Source organism: Microcaecilia unicolor, chromosome 1, assembly GCF_901765095.1.
Source record: "Microcaecilia unicolor chromosome 1, aMicUni1.1, whole genome shotgun sequence".
Lineage (NCBI taxonomy): Eukaryota > Metazoa > Chordata > Amphibia > Gymnophiona > Siphonopidae > Microcaecilia > Microcaecilia unicolor.
The window spans coordinates 613,915,076-613,936,005 of record NC_044031.1 but is presented as its reverse complement, the minus strand read 5'-3'; the positions used below and the strand labels follow the sequence as shown (position 1 = coordinate 613,936,005).

General features: G+C 43.7%; 1 protein-coding gene across 1 annotated transcript in view; it reads right to left on the bottom strand.

Moving 5' to 3' along the window:
- RHPN1 (rhophilin Rho GTPase binding protein 1) overlaps positions 1 to 20,930 on the bottom strand; it is a 133,934-nt gene that overhangs the window by 20,743 nt on the left and 92,261 nt on the right. Inside the window, exon 10 of the mRNA XM_030190233.1 lies at positions 13,052 to 13,171. Coding sequence (XP_030046093.1) covers positions 13,052 to 13,171 — 120 coding nt within the window. The remainder of the gene's footprint in view (positions 1 to 13,051; positions 13,172 to 20,930) is intronic.

Genomic DNA, 20,930 nt, shown 5'->3' with positions numbered 1-20,930 from the left:
TGCTCATTTTTTAACAGTCACCTAGCTAAACAGTAATAAACTTAGGGGTCCTTTTACTAAGCTGCAGTAAAAAGGGCCTTGTGCTAGTGGCAGGGGCCATTTTTGCCATATGTTAAGGGCCCTTTTTATGCAGCGGGTAAAAAGGCTGATAAACGACCCGGCCACGCGGTAAGCTTGCTCTTGCTGTGTGGCCCTGTGGGGGGAAGCATTTACCATCACCCACCCACCATGCTAACCCGGCGGTAACTGAGTAGTGAGCAGCGCTGCCCGATTACCGCTGGGTAAACCCCTGCGGAAATATTTTTTAATATTTTCGCTAGCACTGGAAATGCCACATGCTGGAGGTGGAACTAGTGCCGACATCTGTGTTGGGGCGGCAGTAGCTCCAGATTGGCATGCAGTAAGCCAACGGTGGGCTTACTGCTTCGTAGTAAAAGGGCCCCTCAGAGTATAAGGTGAGCAAAAATCCATCAAGTTAAACTCCCTGCAGCTGCTGCCAATATAAATTTTACTAATAGATCATTATGCTTCAAAAACTAGTACTACTTATCATTTCTATAATGCTACTAGACATACACAGCATTGTACAATGAACATGTAAGAGACAGTCCCTGCTTGACAGAGCTTACAATCTAATCAAGACAGATAAACAGGACAAATACGGGATAAGGACAAAGAGTAGCAAGATTCTGTGCATAATCCCAAAGAATAGCAAGATTCCATGCAGAATCCCAAAGAGTAGCAAGATTCCGTAATCCCAAAGAGTAGCAAGATTCCGTAATCCCAAAGAGTAGCAAGATTCTGGCATCCCAAAGACTACTTATCATTTCTATACGGCTACTAGACATAGGCAGGGCTGTACACTAAACACTAGCACTAAATTGTGTAAATATTCCACTTACCCACAAAAGTGCTAGAACTGCTCTGAGTGGTATTCATTAACCATGGTACAAAATACCCCAACAAGGAGGAACGAAGGAGACACAGCCCTTCTTCAAATGTCAATACTGACAAACAGTCAGAAAGAATGAAGACTAATTGTGGCACAAAATGATGAGAAATTTAAACATTGCCACGGACTTCTGAGGTTGTTTGTCAGTAATTCTATTAACTGTGCACACGAATGGCAGAGAGGCTTTCTGGGACTGGAGGAGGGCTACTACCAACTTGGCAACTCCAGTGTTATAGATCACTTTATTGTCACATGCTGCGAGTAAGGGTGCTGTGCAGTTCAGGGGGGAGGGGAAGACAGAATAGTGTCAGAAATACTTGGGGATGATGTGTGGTCATAACCAAGACTCCATAATGTTTGGCTGCCTATATGGTTGGCATGGTGGAGACTTGACAACTAGTGTTTAAGCATGAGTAACTGGGGTCTGCAAAGAGTGGTAGGCTTGGCTCTGGCCACCTTGCTGGGTAGACAGGATGGACCGTGTGGCTCTATATCTGCTGCCATGTATTGTGTATCTGTAGTATACTGTTAGAGCCCCTGCTAACACCTACGCAGGTATGTGACCTTTAACTGTTATACAAATTCAAAAAGCCCAACACTCATTCCAATTCTTCTTAATTTTATTGAAAAATATTCTCAAAATATCCATCAGACCGACCCGAGGTCAGTCTGATGGATATTTTGAGAATATTTTTCAATAAAATTAAGATGAATTGGAATGAGTATTGAGCTTTTTGAATTTGTATGGACGCATTTGCCTCTGCTTAAGAATATGTCTACTAACTGAAGCTGCTTTAACTGTTATACAGCAGGTAACACAGAACATTTAACACTACATCAGTGTTAAGTATATCTGCATTATCTGTACATAAGGCCCTTTCAAATTTACCATGCACTAATGGGAAAGTTAGTTGGCAAAAGATAGGTGACGCTTCGGCATGTGCGGCAAGTGAGTGGGGAGGGGAAGACATCTTGATGGATAATTTGGCTATTTTTCAGTTTTTACAGTCACCTCAAAATTGTATTTCTAAGTGTGCAACACTTTTAGTAACATTTCAAACCAGTGGTGTAACCAGACAGCCAACTCTGGGAGGGCCTTAGCCCAAGGAGGGTGGCCATGCAATTCTCTACCCGGTCTCTGCCCTCAGCTCCTCGAAATAAGACCTCTCCTGCCTGAATCACGCCTGCAGCAGCACTTGCTCAGCAGGGCCGCTTCACTGCTAATGCTGGCTCTCTCACGCATGCACAGTTCAGGTCTAACTTAGCATGTGCAAGAAGACGGAATTAGCAGTGAAGCACGCCTGTTGGATAACTGCTCCTGCAGGCGCAACTCAAGCAGGAGAGGTCTTCGCCAGCCAGGAAAGCAGAGGGGTCCTAGGCCCCTGAGGCTCCCTCATGGCTATGCCACTGTTTCAAACTGAGATTGAGAAAAAGACTATTTTAAAATTATGTATTTTTCAAAAAAGCAAATTCCTTTTCGTGGCCAACCAATAACTATTTCTCGTAATGAGGCTAAACACTCAGTTTCTTAGAAAAGAGTTCCTATGACTCAAGTGTAAGGCTCTGGCTGTGGGACCTACATCCTTCCTTGGATTTCCTTGTAAGTGTCTACACACATATGGAAATAGTAGATATGTTTTCCTGAATCCCACTCATTTGGATAATTTCCTTTCTGATAAGCCTGTTTTGCAGGACACAGTTACCTAAAGTTGTTACTAGGAGTTGGTGGGGTGGAGGGAGGGGTGAAAGAAGAGTATTTTTTATTTTTTTGAGCTAACCTGCCTTCCTGGTAATTAGTTTCCTTTGTTGGTAATGATAGAATCCTTAGTTGTGGTGTTATTCCCATAATGTACTCTAATTTAGAGTTTTGGAAATTGTTGTTTGAAATTTCTGAACCTTGCTTTGTTGTTTTATAGGTACAAAATAAAAAAAAAATAAAGAGATACAGCTTCCCACTTTCTCCCCCAAAGCCTCCTTCGACTACTTAAGAAGCAGCTCTCCATAATTTGCATTGTATGCGGGTCTCATTGTTACTTAAAATAAAGAATGGATTCCATTATTGTTGTAACATTTCATCTCCTTTGATCCTAATAGACCTGGTAATTGCCATTTGCAAAGAGAACTTCAGCAAACTGGCTGGACTCTTGCATACAGTTCTATTATGAATGATCAGATATTCTTTTGATGAGACTTTTATCAAATCAGACCTGCTGCAGGCATGGTAGCTGTAGTGTAATCTGCCTTACTTAGGGGTCCATTTACTAAGCTGCGGTAAAAGGGGGCCTGAGCTAGCGTCAGCCCGTGTTTTTGATGCGCGCTGAGATCCCCCTTCACCGCAGCGGGTAAAAAGGCTGTCTCTTGTTTTTGAAAAGAAATGGCCATGCGGTAAGTGAACAACTTACCACGCGGCCATTTCAGGGGCAGCACTTACCACCACCCATTGAGGTGGCAGTAAGGGCTCCTAAACTAACCCGGCAGTAACCAGGCAGTGCTGCCGCCAAGTAAACACCAGCTCTACAAAAATAGAAAATATTTTTGTAGTGCTGGAAATGGCGCGCACTGGGGGTCGGAATTACTACCGGGCTCCTGTGTTAGTTCCAGATTGGCACGCGGAAAGCCTGTTGCTGAGAGCCAACCCTTGAGTAAAAGAGCCCTTTAATGCAATCTGCAAAGCTAATGTTGGCTCTATCCAAATTTTTCACTGCACATTATTGTGTGGGTCAAACCTGAGCACAGGGCAGTGTCCTCTGTCAAAACTGTAATAGCCAATTTGTTCTTTTCAACTACCAACTCTTCAACCCCTTCGCGAAAAACTACACTGGCTCCCAATCAAAGAACGCATTGCCTTCAAAATCTGTACTATGGTTCATAAAATCATACACGGTGAAGCACCGGATTACATGACAGACCTAATCGACCTACCAGCCACAAACTCATCCATATCAACATGAAAGTACCTAAATCTACACTACCCAAGCTGCAAAGGACTCAAATACAAATCAACTTACGCATCCAGTTTTTCCTACATCAGCACACAACTATGGAACGCACTACCAAAAGACTTGAAAATCATATACGACCATCTACACGTCAGAAAGACACTCAAGACCCACCTGTTTAAAAAGGCATACCCTACAGATCCAACGTAAATGCCTGATATCTGCGACACAGCAACGCAAAAGTTCGTAATGGCCATCACCGAACTCTCCCGTCGAACGCTTCCTCTATGTGGTCCTACCACATGAACCTTACCCTATCACAACTTCACCTTGTATTTGTATACACCGGAGTCTGCAACTGCTCTCCGGCACTATGTAAGCCACATTGAACCTACAAAGAGGTGGGAAAATGTGGGGTACAAATGTAACAAATAAATAAATAAATACTTAATACAAACTGCTCCCAAGATTAAAGCAATTTATTGCCGAGCAGCCCTAAGCCAGGGATTCACCAACTTGCGTTCCACATTCACTCTTACTTGTCGAAGGAAAAAACAATGTTGCTTGCTGTAGCAGATGTTTTCTAAAGACAGAAGAGCTGATCGGGCACAAAATCCTTCCCCTCTTCCTGAGAACTGTCTCATTGTTTTGACATATAAACACAGTAAACGGCAGCAGAGAAAGACCAGTCTGCCAGGAAGAGTTGGTGGGAAATAGGGGGTCAGATCAACTCCTGGTTGACTGTCTTTCTGGGAGATTAGCTTTAGGGTTAGTTAGTTCATGCAATAATGGTGGAGGTTAATACTTCTGTTTCCTTTTTCTCAAATTTTGAGTTAGTTCTCTCAAAATATGGGCTTTGTATTATTCTTAAGTATAGTATTTGTTACCTAATCTAATTCTAATTTCTAATCTAATTCACAGCTTATATACCGCACCTATTCTAGCAGAAGGTTCCAGGCGGTTTACAATACAAGAACTCACACAGAGTGAGGAATGACAGAGTACAAAAAAATAGAATAAAAACATAAAATTATCCATAAAATGTATCAAATAAAAAAGTTTTCAATTTCTTATGCAAACGTATATAATCTAATTCTGAACAAATTAAGGGCCCTGTAGACTAAGGTGCGCTACCATGCACAAAAGTAGCACACACTAACTGTGTAGGCACCCATAGGAATATTGTGGGCGCCTACACAGCACGCGCTAAAAGAACTAATGCACCTCTAGCACGGCTTAGTAAAAGGGGCCTAAATCAGGTAAGTTATTCCACTCAGAGACAGCTTGAAAAAGAAACAGAACCAAGCTGACGCTTGAATCATATATTCTCAAAAAACAAGAATTTTAACAGTAATCTATTGCGAACACAAACTGAACTAAAAGAACAATGAGAGAAAAGCAGAATCAATAATTCTGAATTATTCCCATATAACACCTAAAGAAAACTAAACATACAGTTTTAAAAACAATTCAACCGACTGAAAACACTGTCATATTCTTGAAAGTGAAAAATCAACCATATAGCTGTATTCTGCAATAGTTGTAATTTAACTAACAACTTACTACTCAGACCAACATACAATGAATTCTAATAATCAAGATTAGATAAAGCCAACATCTGGACCAGCAAACAAAGTGAGACCCATGAAAATAAGGCCTTATCAATCTTAACTGATGCAAATGGAACAAAGATTTTTTCCAAACCTGGGCTTCAAGGGTCAACGAATAGTCCAAGATGACACCTACAACCCTAGATTCTTTTTCTACATTTAAGACTATTCCATTAGGCAAAGTTAAAACAAAAGGGGAGTGGAGGAGTGGCCTAGTGGTTAGGGTGGTGGACTTTGGTCCTGGGGAACTGAGGAACTGAGTTTAATTCCCACTTCAGGCACAGGCAGCTCCTTGTGACTCTGGGCAAGTCACAAGTCACTTAACCCTCCATTGCCCCAGGTATAAATAAGTACCTGTATACAATATGTAAGCCACATTGAGCCTGCCATGAGTGGGAAAGCACTGCCATGTGTGGGAAAGCACAGGGTACAAGTGTAACAAAAAAAAAAATCTTCCTCAAAATTAGAAAACCATAAAACTTTTGTTTTGCCCTGATTCAACTGAAACATATGTTCAACAGCCAATTTCTGAATTTTATTCATAACACAAAAAATTCTAGCAGACATTTCATGCAGAGAAACCTTATTGTTTCTTATGTTTACTTCTGTACTTGAGTGTATTACCTAATCCTTCTGTTTTTGGAAATATGAAAAAAAATAATTATACACACACACACGCATATATATATAATGTGGGTATGTATGTGTATAATAATTTTTTTTTTTTTTTGTATTTCCAAGAACAGGATATATATATTGCTGTAATTCCCCCTTTTGAACACAAGGTGGGGCTTGAAACATGACCTCAGTATTTAAAGCTATTGTTTCTTTAGAAACAAGAGTAGGTGAAATTTCACCTGTCTTACAGAAGTGCCAAACAGCAAGATTATCCAGAAAAAAATTACATTAAAACTTGCTGGAAGGATAAAAAAAAAACTTAGGAGCTCTGATGTCCAAGACAGAGAGCCAGAGAGGTCAGCTTTCAGCCAACACTGTCACCATCTTAAATGAAATGAAATGCAGGAACTTAACTTGATCTGTATATTCAGATTCTGCACTCACCAGTCTAGAACTATCCGTTTAGTGTAGGCCTGCTAATCAACAGGCCTAAATTAAATACATTACTCATCCAGATAGCCAAAATGATTTCAGGCCAGTGCTATAGGCCAGTTATACGCTCACTGGCCACCCATGAACAAATCGAAGATTGAAAAAGAATCTCACATACACAAAGGCTGGTACTGTATTTTCAGTGTTAGTTTTACACTGTAAAGCAGGACACACCATGCTTTTGAAAAGCATATGACGTTAAGCAGATGCCCTGCTTTTCACAGGTGTCTGTACAAACTAGTGCCTTGTATTTTTTCCCAAATGAGGGGTCTTGGAACAGCTCCAAGTTGATTACAGCCACAAATAAAGCTGACGTCAGTGTAGGAGATAAGGGATGGGAAAGGAAAAGAACTGAGGTTTACAGAAATTCTCATGGACATCATAGAGATGGAGAGCTGCAGAGCTTGCTTTATAAAGAAGCAATAAGACCAGTTAGTTCTGCATGACATGCGATATTTTTTTCAAGTCTGCTGCATGTTTTTTTTTTAACAGTGTTATCAAAAACAGCACTTCTCCCCATATAACATGACTAATTCTCATTCAGCCTCAAATCCCTCATATTCCATTTGGACCTCAAGCATTCAGTGAGAGAAAGAGCAATGAACAATCATGACAAAAGTCCTTTTAGGGAAACCACATACAAGTTCAAAAGCAGACCACTATTCCATAAAATGAATGTGATCTCAAATCTGTGGTAATTTATGGCTTCATCCCATAGTGCATTTTCTGGGCAATCCTATAAATGGCCCCTAAAGTTAGGCATGAATTCTGCACCCAACTTTCAGCACAGAAACTTGTTCTAATGGCTGCAATGCGCTGAAACGTCAGACTGGCGTGGAAATACTCTTACGTGCCCAGTTAAAGGATACCGCCTAAGAATATCCATGCGCAAATGCAAAGGAGATGATCCAATGGGACAGGAATGGGTGGGTCAGGGCGTTCTGAAAAATTGTGTGAAGCAGGGGCGTAGCCAGACTTCGGCGGGAGGGGGGTCCAGAGCCTGAAGTGAGGGGGCACATTTTAGCCCCCCCTGGCGCCGCCGACCCCCTCCCCCGCCATTGCCGACCACTGCCGCTGCCACCACCACCACCAACTTTGACCCCCCCCCCCCCCACCGACGTCAGACTCAGAAACAGAACGAAGCTTTGCGCCGGAAGAAGAGGACCTCGGCTGGCAGGGGTTAGGGTTCCCCGCCAGCAAAGGTAGGCGATGGCGGTGACGGGAGAGGGTTGGCGGCGGGAGGGGGGGTCAAGAGGGTCGTCGGCAGGGGGGTCCATGGCCAAATCTACGGGGGCCCAGGCCCCCGTGGCCCCACGTAGCTACGCCACTGATGTGAAGTATTATAGAATATTGTGGACAAGCACCTAACTTACGTGCCAGGATTCACACCCGGTGTAAGTCCTCGTGCCTAAAGATGAGTGTGGAATTCAGCGACCAACGTCACTCTATACAGTGGTGGAAATAAGTATTTGATCCCTTGCTGATTTTGTAAGTTTGCCCACTGACAAAGACATGAGCAGCCCATAATTGAAGGGTAGGTTATTGGTAACAGTGAGAGATAGCACATCACAAATTAAATCCGGAAAATCACATTGTGGAAAGTATATGAATTTATTTGCATTCTGCAGAGGGAAATAAGTATTTGATCCCCCACCAACCAGTAAGAGATCTGGCCCCTACAGACCAGGTAGATGCTCCAAATCAACTCGTTACCTGCATGACAGACAGCTGTCGGCAATGGTCACCTGTATGAAAGACACCTGTCCACAGACTCAGTGAATCAGTCAGACTCTAACCTCTACAAAATGGCCAAGAGCAAGGAGCTGTCTAAGGATGTCAGGGACAAGATCATACACCTGCACAAGGCTGGAATGGGCTACAAAACCATCAGTAAGACGCTGGGCGAGAAGGAGACAACTGTTGGTGCCATAGTAAGAAAATGGATGAAGTACAAAATGACTGTCAATCGACAAAGATCTGGGGCTCCACGCAAAATCTCACCTCGTGGGGTATCCTTGATCATGAGGAAGGTTAGAAATCAGCCTACAACTACAAGGGGGGAACTTGTCAATGATCTCAAGGCAGCTGGGACCACTGTCACCACGAAAACCATTGGTAACACATTACGACATAACGGATTGCAATCCTGCAGTGCCCGCAAGGTCCCCCTGCTCCGGAAGGCACATGTGACGGCCCGTCTGAAGTTTGCCAGTGAACACCTGGATGATGCCGAGAGTGATTGGGAGAAGGTGCTGTAGTCAGATGAGACAAAAATTGAGCTCTTTGGCATGAACTCAACTCGCCGTGTTTGGAGAAAGAGAAATGCTGCCTATGACCCAAAGAACACCGTCCCCACTGTCAAGCATGGAGGTGGAAATGTTATGTTTTGGGGGTGTTTCTCTGCTAAGGGCACAGGACTACTTCACCGCATCAATGGGAGAATGGATGGGGCCATGTACCGTACAATTCTGAGTGACAACCTCCTTCCCTCCGCCAGGGCCTTAAAAATGGGTCGTGGCTGGGTCTTCCAGCACGACAATGACCCAAAACATACAGCCAAGGCAACAAAGGAGTGGCTCAGGAAGAAGCACATTAGGGTCATGGAGTGGCCTAGCCAGTCACCAGACCTTAATCCCATTGAAAACTTATGGAGGGAGCTGAAGCTGCGAGTTGCCAAGCGACAGCCCAGAACTCTTAATGATTTAGAGATGATCTGCAAAGAGGAGTGGACCAAAATTCCTCCTGACATGTGTGCAAACCTCATCATCAACTACAGAAGACGTCTGACCGCTGTGCTTGCCAACAAGGGTTTTGCCACCAAGTATTAGGTCTTGTTTGCCAGAGGGATTAAATACTTATTTCCCTCTGCAGAATGCAAATAAATTCATATACTTTCCACAATGTGATTTTCCGGATTTAATTTGTGATGTGCTATCTCTCACTGTTACCAATAACCTACCCTTCAATTATGGGCTGCTCATGTCTTTGTCAGTGGGCAAACTTACAAAATCAGCAAGGGATCAAATACTTATTTCCACCACTGTATATACAAAGCATTCATCCCGCAGCGTCCTTGACAGACAAGTGCTGGGTGCTGATTTGGGGGGGGGGGGTTCATATTTGGCTGCCATTTACTGAATATGGCCTTTATGACCATTCAGCCACAGTTTATAAAATATTTCCTGGAGGCAGGGTATCTTTACCAACTCAAAATGTCAGAAAGGAAGCCAATGGTGGTGCAGTTAAGCACGGGGCAAGAAAATACTCAACAGTGGGCCTGGTAAGACAAAAAAAAAAAAAACTAAGGAACTAAGAGGTCGACATTCAACACTACTAATCCAAACAGAAGCGACTCTAATTGTCACGTCCGTGGCCGTGACCACCCTCAGACTTACCCTGTTTCTGGGAGTCAGTGTCTGTGCTGGCTTCTGCTTGTCTCTGTGTCTGTGTCTGTCTTAGGTTCTCTCTGGCTCTGTGTGCTGATTGCCCTACTGAACCTCACCTGTGTGGGCTATGCCTCTTCCAAGATGGCTGCCGCCTCCTCCTCTTGGCCACTATCCAAGATGGCTCCCGCTGTTCCTTCCTATGGGCTGACTGCTCTGTGTGTCAAGCCTCTGTTTGGTTGTAAGGTGATTGCTGCAGCTGTGGCTCTGGTGTTGAAGGGCTTTATTAATCACTTGGAGACTACAGTGCTGGCCCTTTGCATCTCATCTAAAGGTCCTGGTGTATAAAGTGCTCTGTACACAGTTTCAGTGTTTGCTCTGTGTGAGTTTCTATGTGTGTTCAGACTAGCTAGCTTAGGCACCGTCTGGCTTGTAGCCTGTGTATAGCTTTGCTAGTGCTCTGTGTTTGTTTAGACTAGTTAGCTTAGGCACCCTCTGGCTTGTAGCCTGTGTATAGCTTTGCTAGTGCTCTGTGTTTGTTTAGACTAGTTAGCTTAGGCACCGTCTGGCTTGTGAGCCTGTGCATAGCTCTGCTAGTTCTCTGTGTTTGTTCCTAGTGTAGACTAGCCAGCTTAGGCACCGTCTGGCTTGTGAGCCTGTGCTTAGCTCTGCTAGTTCTCTGTGTTTGTTCCTAGTGTAGACTAGCCAGCTTAGGCACCATCTGGCTTGTAGCCTGTGCATAGCTCTGCTAGTTCTCTGTGTTTGTTCCTAGTGTAGACTAGCCAGCTTAGGCACCGTCTGGCTTATTAGCCTGTGCATAGCTCTGCTAGTTCTCTGCGTTTGTTCCTAGTGTAGACTAGCCAGCTTAGGCACCGTCTGGCTTGTAGCCTGTGCATAGCTCTGCTAGTTCTCTGGGTATGTTTCTTGTGTATGACTGGTTTGCCTGGGTATAGCGTTCCTATTAGCCTGGGTACGGTTTACTAGTCATTGTGTTGAAACCTGCCGACTGCCAGAACCCGGACAGTCTCTGCCTGTCGGACTTGCCTTCGCCTAGGTGCCAGGGGGCACTCCTGGATCTTCATTCCTGCTGTTCCTGCTTGCAAGTTCCAGTTCCGGGTTTTCCTGTAAGTCCTACCGGCTGCCAGAACCTGAGGGCTCAACCCTCGGGGAAAGGCGGTCAAGTGTAGGTGAAGCCTAGGTCCAGGGTGTTCCAGTTCTGCGGGTTCCGCTCCAGTGTGTTCCAGTCCAGCGGGTTTCACGCCTGTATGTTCCAGTCCAGTGGGGCCACTCCAGTGTGTCCAGTCCAGCGGGCCCCACTCCAGTGCGCACCCTTCCGGTGCGTTCCAGTTCCGAGTATTCCTGTGTAGAATTCCAGTCCGGGGTTCCGGTCCAGTCTTGTCTCATCTCCACCTGGAAGGTGATCTTGCCTGCCACTGCCGTTCCACGGTAGTGGCCTATGGACTCACAAACCCCGTGCTCCCGGGGAAGAAGCCTGAAAGTATGCCAAGGTCCTCGAGAGCGCGGCAAGCGCGAGAGACGCAACACTAATCTGAAAAAGTGCCACTCACCAGGGCCAGACACTGATTTCAGCAGTACTATCTAGATAATGCCACTGAAACTTTTTACTTACCACACTGGCACTATCTGGATAGTATGCGGGCAGAGCCAGAAGGTATCTGTATACCAATGATATTTCATGCCTACACCCAGATAACTCTCCGGACGTTAGCTCAGTAAAATTCCTGCCTTACTAATCTGGACAGTTACCTGAGTACCTGTAATATTCAGTGCCTATAACTAAATAACTCTATGGACAAGTTAGCATAGTACAACAGCTGCCTTACTTAACCGGACAGTTACCTGGGTTGCCCATACCCAAAATAACTACAGTAATATTCAGTGCACATAACCAGATAACTCTCCAGACAAGTTACCTTGGTGCCAGTGATATCTAGTGCCCATAACCAGATAACTATTCGGAAAAGTTAGCACAGTACAATAGCTGTCTTATTTATCTGGACAGTTACCTGGGTACCAGTGATATTCAATGCCCTTACCCAGATGACGTTCTGGACAAGTTAGCACAGTACAATAGCTGCCTTGCTTATCCGGACAGACACCTGGAAACCAGTGATATTCAGTGCCCATACCCAGATAATTATCTCAACAAGTTAGTACAGTACAATAGCTGCCTTATTTATCTGGACAATACCTGAGTATCTGTAATATTTAGTGCCTATACTCATAAGAATTGAGTCAGACCAAGGATGTATCTAGCCCAGTATCCTGTTTCTAAAAGAGGCCAGTCCAGGTCACAAGTACCTCAGAATCCCAAAAGATGGTAAGATTCTCTGCTATTTACCCCCAGGGATAAGTAATGGCTTTTCCCACGTCTACCTCTTCCCAAAACGCAAAGCCTCTTGAGGTTCCACATTTGGTGGGACACATGCATTAGCTTTCAGGTTCTTGGTTTTCCTGAGAGAATTCATTCACAGCATTCAATTCTGGCAGCTGTGGATAGTAAAATCCTGGAGATGGCTGGCAATGGTATATAGTTTTCTTTCCTACTGACCATCTTTGTATTTTCCCATCCTCATCATTGTATCTGCACTGTCCCCAACTGCTTTGGGGCCTCCAACTATTTTCAGGAGACCAACAGGGGAAGCCTGAGTTCCCCTTACATCTGCAAATGCATATCCTTTATAGAATAAGGCCCAAAGTGAAAGATATTTTGGATGCTATCAGATCCTTGACATCCTTGCAATCGCAGCCATGTTTTAATAAAGGAAGCAAAAGAAATGACCTCAGAAGAGAATTATTTTCAGCTGATTTAGGGGAAAGCTATGAAAAAAAAAGGCCAGGATTTGAACTGTTTTCAGAACTCTCATCTACACTACAAGTACTTCGATCAGTTTCTGCTCTGCAAGAGTTTAAATGAACCCAAGGAAAGCAGAAAAAAAAAGCTTAATTGAGGTCCACCGTAAATTCCAAAATGTGAGTTTCAAAGTGACATTTTTGCTTTCCAAAGGCCTCTGTTATTCAGATGGATAACCTTACCTAGCTTTCTCCGTTCCTCCTGGTCTTGTAGTATGAGGCCAGGTGAAGACCCTTCTGGCATAGTGACATGGAACTGGAGAAAGGCCTTTTCATGGTCCTGGGACTCAGCTTCAGACCCCACTGCAAGGAAAGAATAATAAATACAGAGTTTGAAGCAGATTTCACCATTACAAAATGCAACTACAAATTAATTTGAGTCTAACCTAATTGTTACTGTTTGGTATGTGATGTGTCATATGCACAGAACATGGATGAACACTGAAATGTATTTATCACAACTTGATTCATTGCCATTCTGTTATGAGATCATATTGATTTACAAAGCAATCAAACAATAAGGTATCACAGTATCCCCTTCTACACTTCAGCCTCTCGCAGTTCCTCACAGTAAGAGATGAAGTCATCTGAAAGCCTGGGAAAATGCAAGCACCACATAAGTATTTAGAATCTGATACTTGGATTCATCTAAAGACCTGAAATGTGAGAAACCACTGAATAAACAGAACCTTAACAGTAAGGTACAAATTTCCCTGCTCTGATAGAACTGAGATTTCAGAAAAGAAAACTTATGGTCAGAGCACATGCTCCTTCATTAAGATAAGGACTTGGTCAGTTCAGAGGCTCGGCGGCACTGGTGTAAACTGCTCTACAGAGGAGCTCAGGTCTTATTCCTTGAGCCAGACAGGGGTAGAGATGCATTACCAGCCCCATGAAAAGGAAATCCTAATCAGAGCCCAACAACACTTAGTAACTAACCTGAGGATCCATCCCTGCAAAGACAGATGAATAACAGTAGGGAAAACAGTTCTGTAAAAAATGCTGTAGCCCAAGGGAAGCCCAAAGGCACAAGTGAAACCTGCCAAACTAAACAAATAAAATAGGTGGGGGGGTGGGGGGGAGAGAAAGACCAACATTTGATTTCATTCAGAGCAAGGAATCCTTTAAGTGGAGTATAACAACGGAGGTGATACATCTTGTCTACCTTGCTATGAACATGTAGTAAGAAGTCTCCTGCTTTATCACGTGTATCCTTAGGGGATTAAGAAACTGGAGGACAGTCAGCCTGTTTTCTCTACTTACTTCTCCAACTGAAATGGTATGATCTCTGCTATTCCTTGATAAAATCAGCAAAGGAGAGATCTTCCAATAGAAACTTTCCACTTCCCTGTGGAGAAGAGTAGCCTTCAGATCCATACTCCTAGACCATATCATACACTGGTAGAGTAGATAAAGTCAGCACCTATCTAGCATCAAGGCCACAGATGAGACTGATAGACTATGGACTCATTCCCAGAATGCAGTCTTCTGTTTATCTATCAGCCCCAATGTTTTCAAATACTCCCCTAGAACTCTCACTCCTCTCAGGTTATCCATATTTCAAGGTTCTCATGTTGTCCATAGGGCTCTTGATCGCAATCCATCATAATTCGCCTCGCTTCTTTCTCTCTACATCCCAGTGAGACTTCTACACTCGCTTTTGATGAGCAGATTACTGGTCCCTCCTCCTTCAAAGGCCCGCCTTGCCTTTACTCATGGGTGTGTGTTTTTTTTTTTGTCTGGGCCCTGCACTTTGGAATAAACTGCCACCACCACTGCGGGAAGAGTTGACTTTTGAAACATTTAAGGTAGTTTTGAAGACCCACTTTTTCTCTGACACATTTAATGACCAAGAGAGTTTTGCTAGAAGCTCAAATGTGCCTCCATCGCTGATATTGACTTTCCTTTTGGTTTGATTGTGACTTGTATGAATGTGATTTTCTGTCAAATAATGGAGTTCTACTGCCTATATCAAGTTCAATTAAACATTTGTGCAGCTTTCTAGGTATCAAAAAGGCACTTCTTTTCTGTTGGTTACATAGTATGGAAACAGGGTCCTCTGGAAACCACATACTCTCTAGATTTTCATGTTCTTCTTTAGACAGATGAGTCCCCTGTAAGAAGGAAGTAACTGCCTAGTCCCTATGCATTCAATTCAATAGTTGTCCTTTTAATCAATTCCATGAAACTAGTTTTAGAATTCTGTAACTATAATCCAGCTGTTTTCCTTCGCCATCCTATCCTTTGCCTCTTCCCTCAAAACTGCAGAAACGTTTACAAAGCTCCCCTGCTCCCACGATGCAAAGATCTCCCATCTCATACCCCTCTCTGGGTTCCCCCATCCCCTCTTCTTCCAACAGGAAAAAAGCAACAACAGAAAACAGCAAAATGCCCACTGGGGATCCAACCATCCCAGTAGTCAAAGATGACATCTACAAGGGTACTGGTGACACAGAGACCTCTCTTCTGCCATCACCATTACATCCCATGTAACTCAGAGCAAACCACTATTCACCCCACATCTTCCCCTAGACATGTGGGAGCCATCATTCCTTTGTGCCCATAGGTACCATCCTGGACTATAAGACAAGATGTTAAGATCAGAAATATGTCCACAGCCTAACACTCCTAGGCACAGCAATAGGATTTCTTTTTACTGTTGCAGCTGGGTCTCTTCTGTCCATTGAGAAATAGTCTTTTTAATTTATTGCGGTCTTTACATGTCCATGCCTCTGTCAGCTTCTTTGATCCCTTGTAAGTATGGTTTTCTTCTGCTCCCAGGGACTCTGCACCACTTGAGGGTGGATGCCTTCCATTCTGAGTTCCCCACTGCAACCTGTTTTGCATTCATCTCACTCTGAACTTCTTCCACTGGCATTAGGCATTCTTAACATAAAATATAAAATCTTATATACCATACCTCACGGCTCAGAACAGTTTACAACAAAATTAAAATTACAATATACATAATTCAAGTGGAAAAATACAATATCATAATCAAAATAAATAACAAAAAACAATATCGTAACCAAAATGCAACTAAGAGTAACATTTAGAGAAGAACCAAGATTTAAGTAGTTTCCTAAACCGAAGATAGTTTGTATCAGTTTGAATTTCAACAGACGAGGATTCCAAACAGAGACCATGGCAAGAGAAAATAGAAATAGAAGCTAACTGAGGTTTGAAAAAAGAAAGAAACTGTAACTTGTTAACATGTACAAGCTTAATAGTACTTTTAGAAGGTTGAACAGATATTAAAGAAACTAGAAATTCTGGACAGAGCCCATTTACGGTCTTAAAAACTAAACAGAGGGCTTTGAAATGAATTGTAGCTTGAACAGAACAGTAATGCAGTAATTGACATTCTCATATCCAAATACTAGTCTGAAGGGCAAACTCCAGCGATATTGCTCATCTTGTTCTTGCAGCAATTAGGTCTGTAGCTGAAAGCTCCTCCTTTTTTTTTTTTAAGTATATTGTGAGAGGTCTGGATAGATCTGGATCTCATGCCCCTGGAATGCAACAGCTTTTTCTCCTTCTCACCATGCATCAGGGCCTGTTTGTCCTCTTATGTTTGTTAATATTTTATGTGCGGTTTTATTGTAATACACCTAGATTTTTTAGATAGATTATGAGGCTCATTTTCAAAGCACACAGACTTACAAAGTTAAACAGATTACTATATAAGTAACTTTGTAAGTCTTTGTGCTTTGAAAACGAGCACCTAAATAAAGTAATCAATCAGTAATGAAAGCACGCTATAATTAGTCTGAGAGAGTTAGTAGTGCCCAAACAAAAGCTTGTGCCTCTGTGAGCCCTACCCACCTTAATATCTGCTAGCGTTCCTGGTACACAAAACAAAAACAAGTTCTGGATAATTCTTGAGACGTTTTCCTGTGTGCCTGTCACCTCGGGCACACCAAACACCCTAATGTTATAATGTCTGTCTATTTTCAAAGTCATCCTGCCTGTCTCGCAGATCTTTAGTCAGAAAGTCTAGCTTATGCCACTCAGACGGGAAGGTGGCAGTGGCATCAATTTGTTGGCCAATGTTGATTTTATTCTGGGTCACACATTCAGCAAATGCCTTGATTTCTGCTTTTGTGATCCTGACCACCTTGGAGAAGTCTATTCTCAATAGCCTGATCCACTGGGGCAGTTTAGTTTCTTCCAATCAATGCAGAATTCTTCTCCCCACTGAAAAGCCCATATTTGATGTCTGTGCTTCAGGCTCCCAGCCATACTTGGCTAGTGTTGTGGCATACCTGGTTTCCTCTGCCATCAATGCAAAGGAGAGTTTACTTCCAAAACCTTTGCACACTGCTATTTCATCTGCCTGTTGTCCCACTTATACTTTGCTTGGCTCATGTCAGGGAAATCTCTGTGCGTTCCAGTGCTTTCTTCAGCATCAGTACCACTGTTCTATGCCACGCAAGCACTCTGTCACCTGGGGTAAGAATCTCCCCCGGGGCGCTCTCCCTTACACCCAGGAACTCAATTTCAGTGTCGCTGAGCTTCTTCTCCTCCTTACTCCTCAGTGGTTCCTGCACTTTCCTTGAACTCCTTTTTACTTTTCCTCTCGTCAGCTTGAGATTTCTGATCATCTGATCATGCAACTCTCATCCCAGTAAAATAGCTCAGGCATCTCTGGGCTGTTCAGCAGGAGCAGTTATCTCCATTTTTGTGTGAATTGGTATGTTGAGATGACCACCTTTCACTCACTTCCCTCACAGCAGGTCTCACCTCTGCACTGTACTGCATGTGCTTTCATGCTCTTCTCAGCCACCAGCCTGCCAGAAGTCTTCTGGAGCATGACACACTTTCCTTTATGCTCCAAACCTGGGTAAATGAGCTTTGTTCTTATGTTGACCAACTATTAATACTTCATCATTGTCAAACAGGTTTGTGTTCTAGACACAGTACTGAAACCACAGTTGCCTCACTTAAGTGGAGTGGAGTGGAGGAGTGGCCTAGTGGTTAGGGTGGTGGACTCTGGTCCTGAGGAACTGAGTTCAATTCCCACTTCAGGCACAGGCAGCTCCTTGTGACTCTGGGCAAGTCACTTAACCCTCCATTGCCCCAGCTACAAATAAGTACCTGTATATAATATGTAAGCATTGAGCCTGCCATGAGTGGGAACGCACATGGTACAAATGTAACAAAATAAAATAAAGTGATCTCCATTCTGTCCTTGATAAAGGTAATGTTGCTCTTCTAGTCTCATTGGATCTTTCGGAAGCTTTCACTTAGTTGATTACTCCCTTCTTCTCACATGTTTACAAGAGATAGCCTTGACTGGGACCATTTTGGCCTGGTTCACTTCCTTTCTTTCCAGTAGAGCCTTTTCAGATGTCACTTCTACCACCACTTCTAGAAACTTTTCACTTCAAGATGGTGTTCTTCAAGGCTTTTTATTATCTCCTTTGCTTTTTAATATTTTCATAAGTCCCCTGTCAACCCTTTTACAGGATCACAAAATCCGCTCTTTTTTTTTTTTTTTACATCAATGATATTCTTATTTTTTACTCAACCTCTCCTTTTTGTACAGACTTGCTTATAAACTGCTCTGTTAGCTTTGGAAAATTGACTATTTACACATAAATTTGTGCTAAACACTTCTAAAACCACTGCATGCTGGATCATTGGCACACATAGAGGGGCATAATCAAAAGGGATGTCCTCGTTTCGATTTGGACGTACTCGCAAAACGTCCCCATCTAGGGGCGGAGAAACCTGTATTTTCGAAACAAGATGGGCGTCCATCTTTCATTTCAATAATATGGTCAGGGACACCCAAATCCTGAAATTTGGTCATCCTTAGAGATGGTCGTCCCTTGACTTGATCGTTTTTGATTTTTGGCAATAATGGAAATCAAGGACGTCCATCTCAGAAATGACCAAATGCAAGCCAGCATTTGTAGTGCACTGGTCCCCCTGACATGCTAGGACACCAACCAGGCACCTTAGGGGGCACTGCAGTGGACTTCATAAATTGCTCCCAGGTATATAGCTCCCTTACCTTGTGTGCTGACCCCCCAACCCCCCACTGACAACTGTACACCACTACAATAGCCCTTACGGGTGAAGGGGGACACCTAGATGTGGGTACAGAGGGTTTGTGGTGGGTTTTGGAGGGCTCGCTGTTTCCTCCACAAACGTAACAGGTAGGGGGGATGGGCCTGGGTCCACCTGCCTGAAGTGTACTGCAGTACCCACTAAAACTGCTCCAGGGACCTGCATACTGCTGTGATGGACCTGAGTATGACATCTGAGGCTGGCATAGAGGCTGACACAAAATATTTTTACAGATGATTTTTGAGGGTTTGAGGGGGTTAGTGACAACTGAGGGAGTAATGGAAGGTCATCCCCGATTCTCTCCGGTGGTCATCTGGTCATTTCGGGCACCTTCTTTTGCCTTAGTCGTAAGAAAAACATGACCAGGTAAAGTCGTTTCTCAGGGACGCCCTTGTTTCTTTCGATTATGGGCCGAGGACATCCATGTGTTAGGCACGCTCAAGTCCCACCTTCGCTACGCCTCCAATACACCCCCTTGAACTTTGGCCGTCCCTGCGACGGAAAGCAGTTGGGGACGTCCAAAATCGGCTTTTGATTATACCGATTTGGACGACCCTGTGAGAAGGAGCAGGTTCATTGGTTACCCATAAAATTAAAGCACTTACAAAGTTACATGATGGTTTATTTTCAAAGCACTTAGACTTACAAAGTTACATGGAGGGGCATTTTCGAAAGAAACATCCAAGTTGTGATTTGGATGTCTTTTCAAAACGTCCAAATCCAGGGGCGGGGAAAACCGTATTTTCGAAATAAGATGGACATCCATCCTCCGTTTCGAAAATACCATCAGAGACATTCAAATCCTTAAATTTGGACGTCCCTAGATTTGGACATCCTGACGTCTTTGACTTTCGGCGATTTTCAAAACCAAAGACATCCATGTCAAAAACTTCCAAATGCAAGCCATTTGGACGTGAGAGGAGTCAGCATTTGTAGTGCACTGGTCCCCCTGACATGCCAGGACACCAACCGGGCACCCTAGGAGACACAGCAGTGGACTTCATAAAATGCTCCCAGGAACATAGCTCCCTTACCTTGTGTGCTGAGCCTCCCAAAACCCACTACCCACAACTGTACGCCACTACCATAGCCCTTATGGGTGAAGGGGGCACCTATATATGGGTACAGTGGGTATGTGGTTGGTTCTGGAGAGCTCGATATTTCCTCCACAAATGTAACAGGTGGGGGGGGGGGGGTATGGGTCCGCCTGTCTGAAGTGCACTGCAGTACCCACTAAAACTGCTCTTGGGACCTGCATGCACTGTCATGGATCTGAGTATGACATCTGATGATGCCATAGAGGCTGGCACGACATATTTTTAAAGATGTTTTTTGAGGGTGGGAGGGGGTTAGTGACCACTGGGGGAGTAACAGGAGGTCACCCCCGATTCCCTCTGGTGGTCATCTGGTCATTTCAGACACCTTTTTGTGCCTTATTCATAAAAAAAACACGTTCGGGTGAAAATGTCCAAGTGTTCGTTAGGGACGTCCTTGCTTTTTTCGATTATGGGTCAAAGACATCCAAATGTTTGGCACGCCCAAGTCCCGCCTTCACTACGCCTCCGACATGCCCCCTTGAAATTTGGACGTTCTTGCGATGGACTGCAATTGGAGACATCCAAAATCGGATTCTGATTATACCGATTTGGACGTTTCTGTGAGAAGGACGTACATCTTCCAATTTATGTCGAAAGGTGGACGTCCTTCTCTTTTGAAAATTAGCCTGATAGTAACCTATGGAACTTTGTAAGTCTAATTGCTTTGAAAATGAGTCCCACAGGGTCTCCATCTTATCTGTCTTCTTCTATACACCCCAACCCATTCTCTAAGTTCTTTAGATGCTCATTGCTTGGTTTTTGCCTTCATTAAAATTAGCACATTATGAGACCACCAGGTCCTTGGCTTTCCTTTACTTGGCACCAAAACTTTGGAACGACCTCCCCCCCCCCCCCCCCAGTCATAAGAACAGAATTGTCCTTTCCAAAAT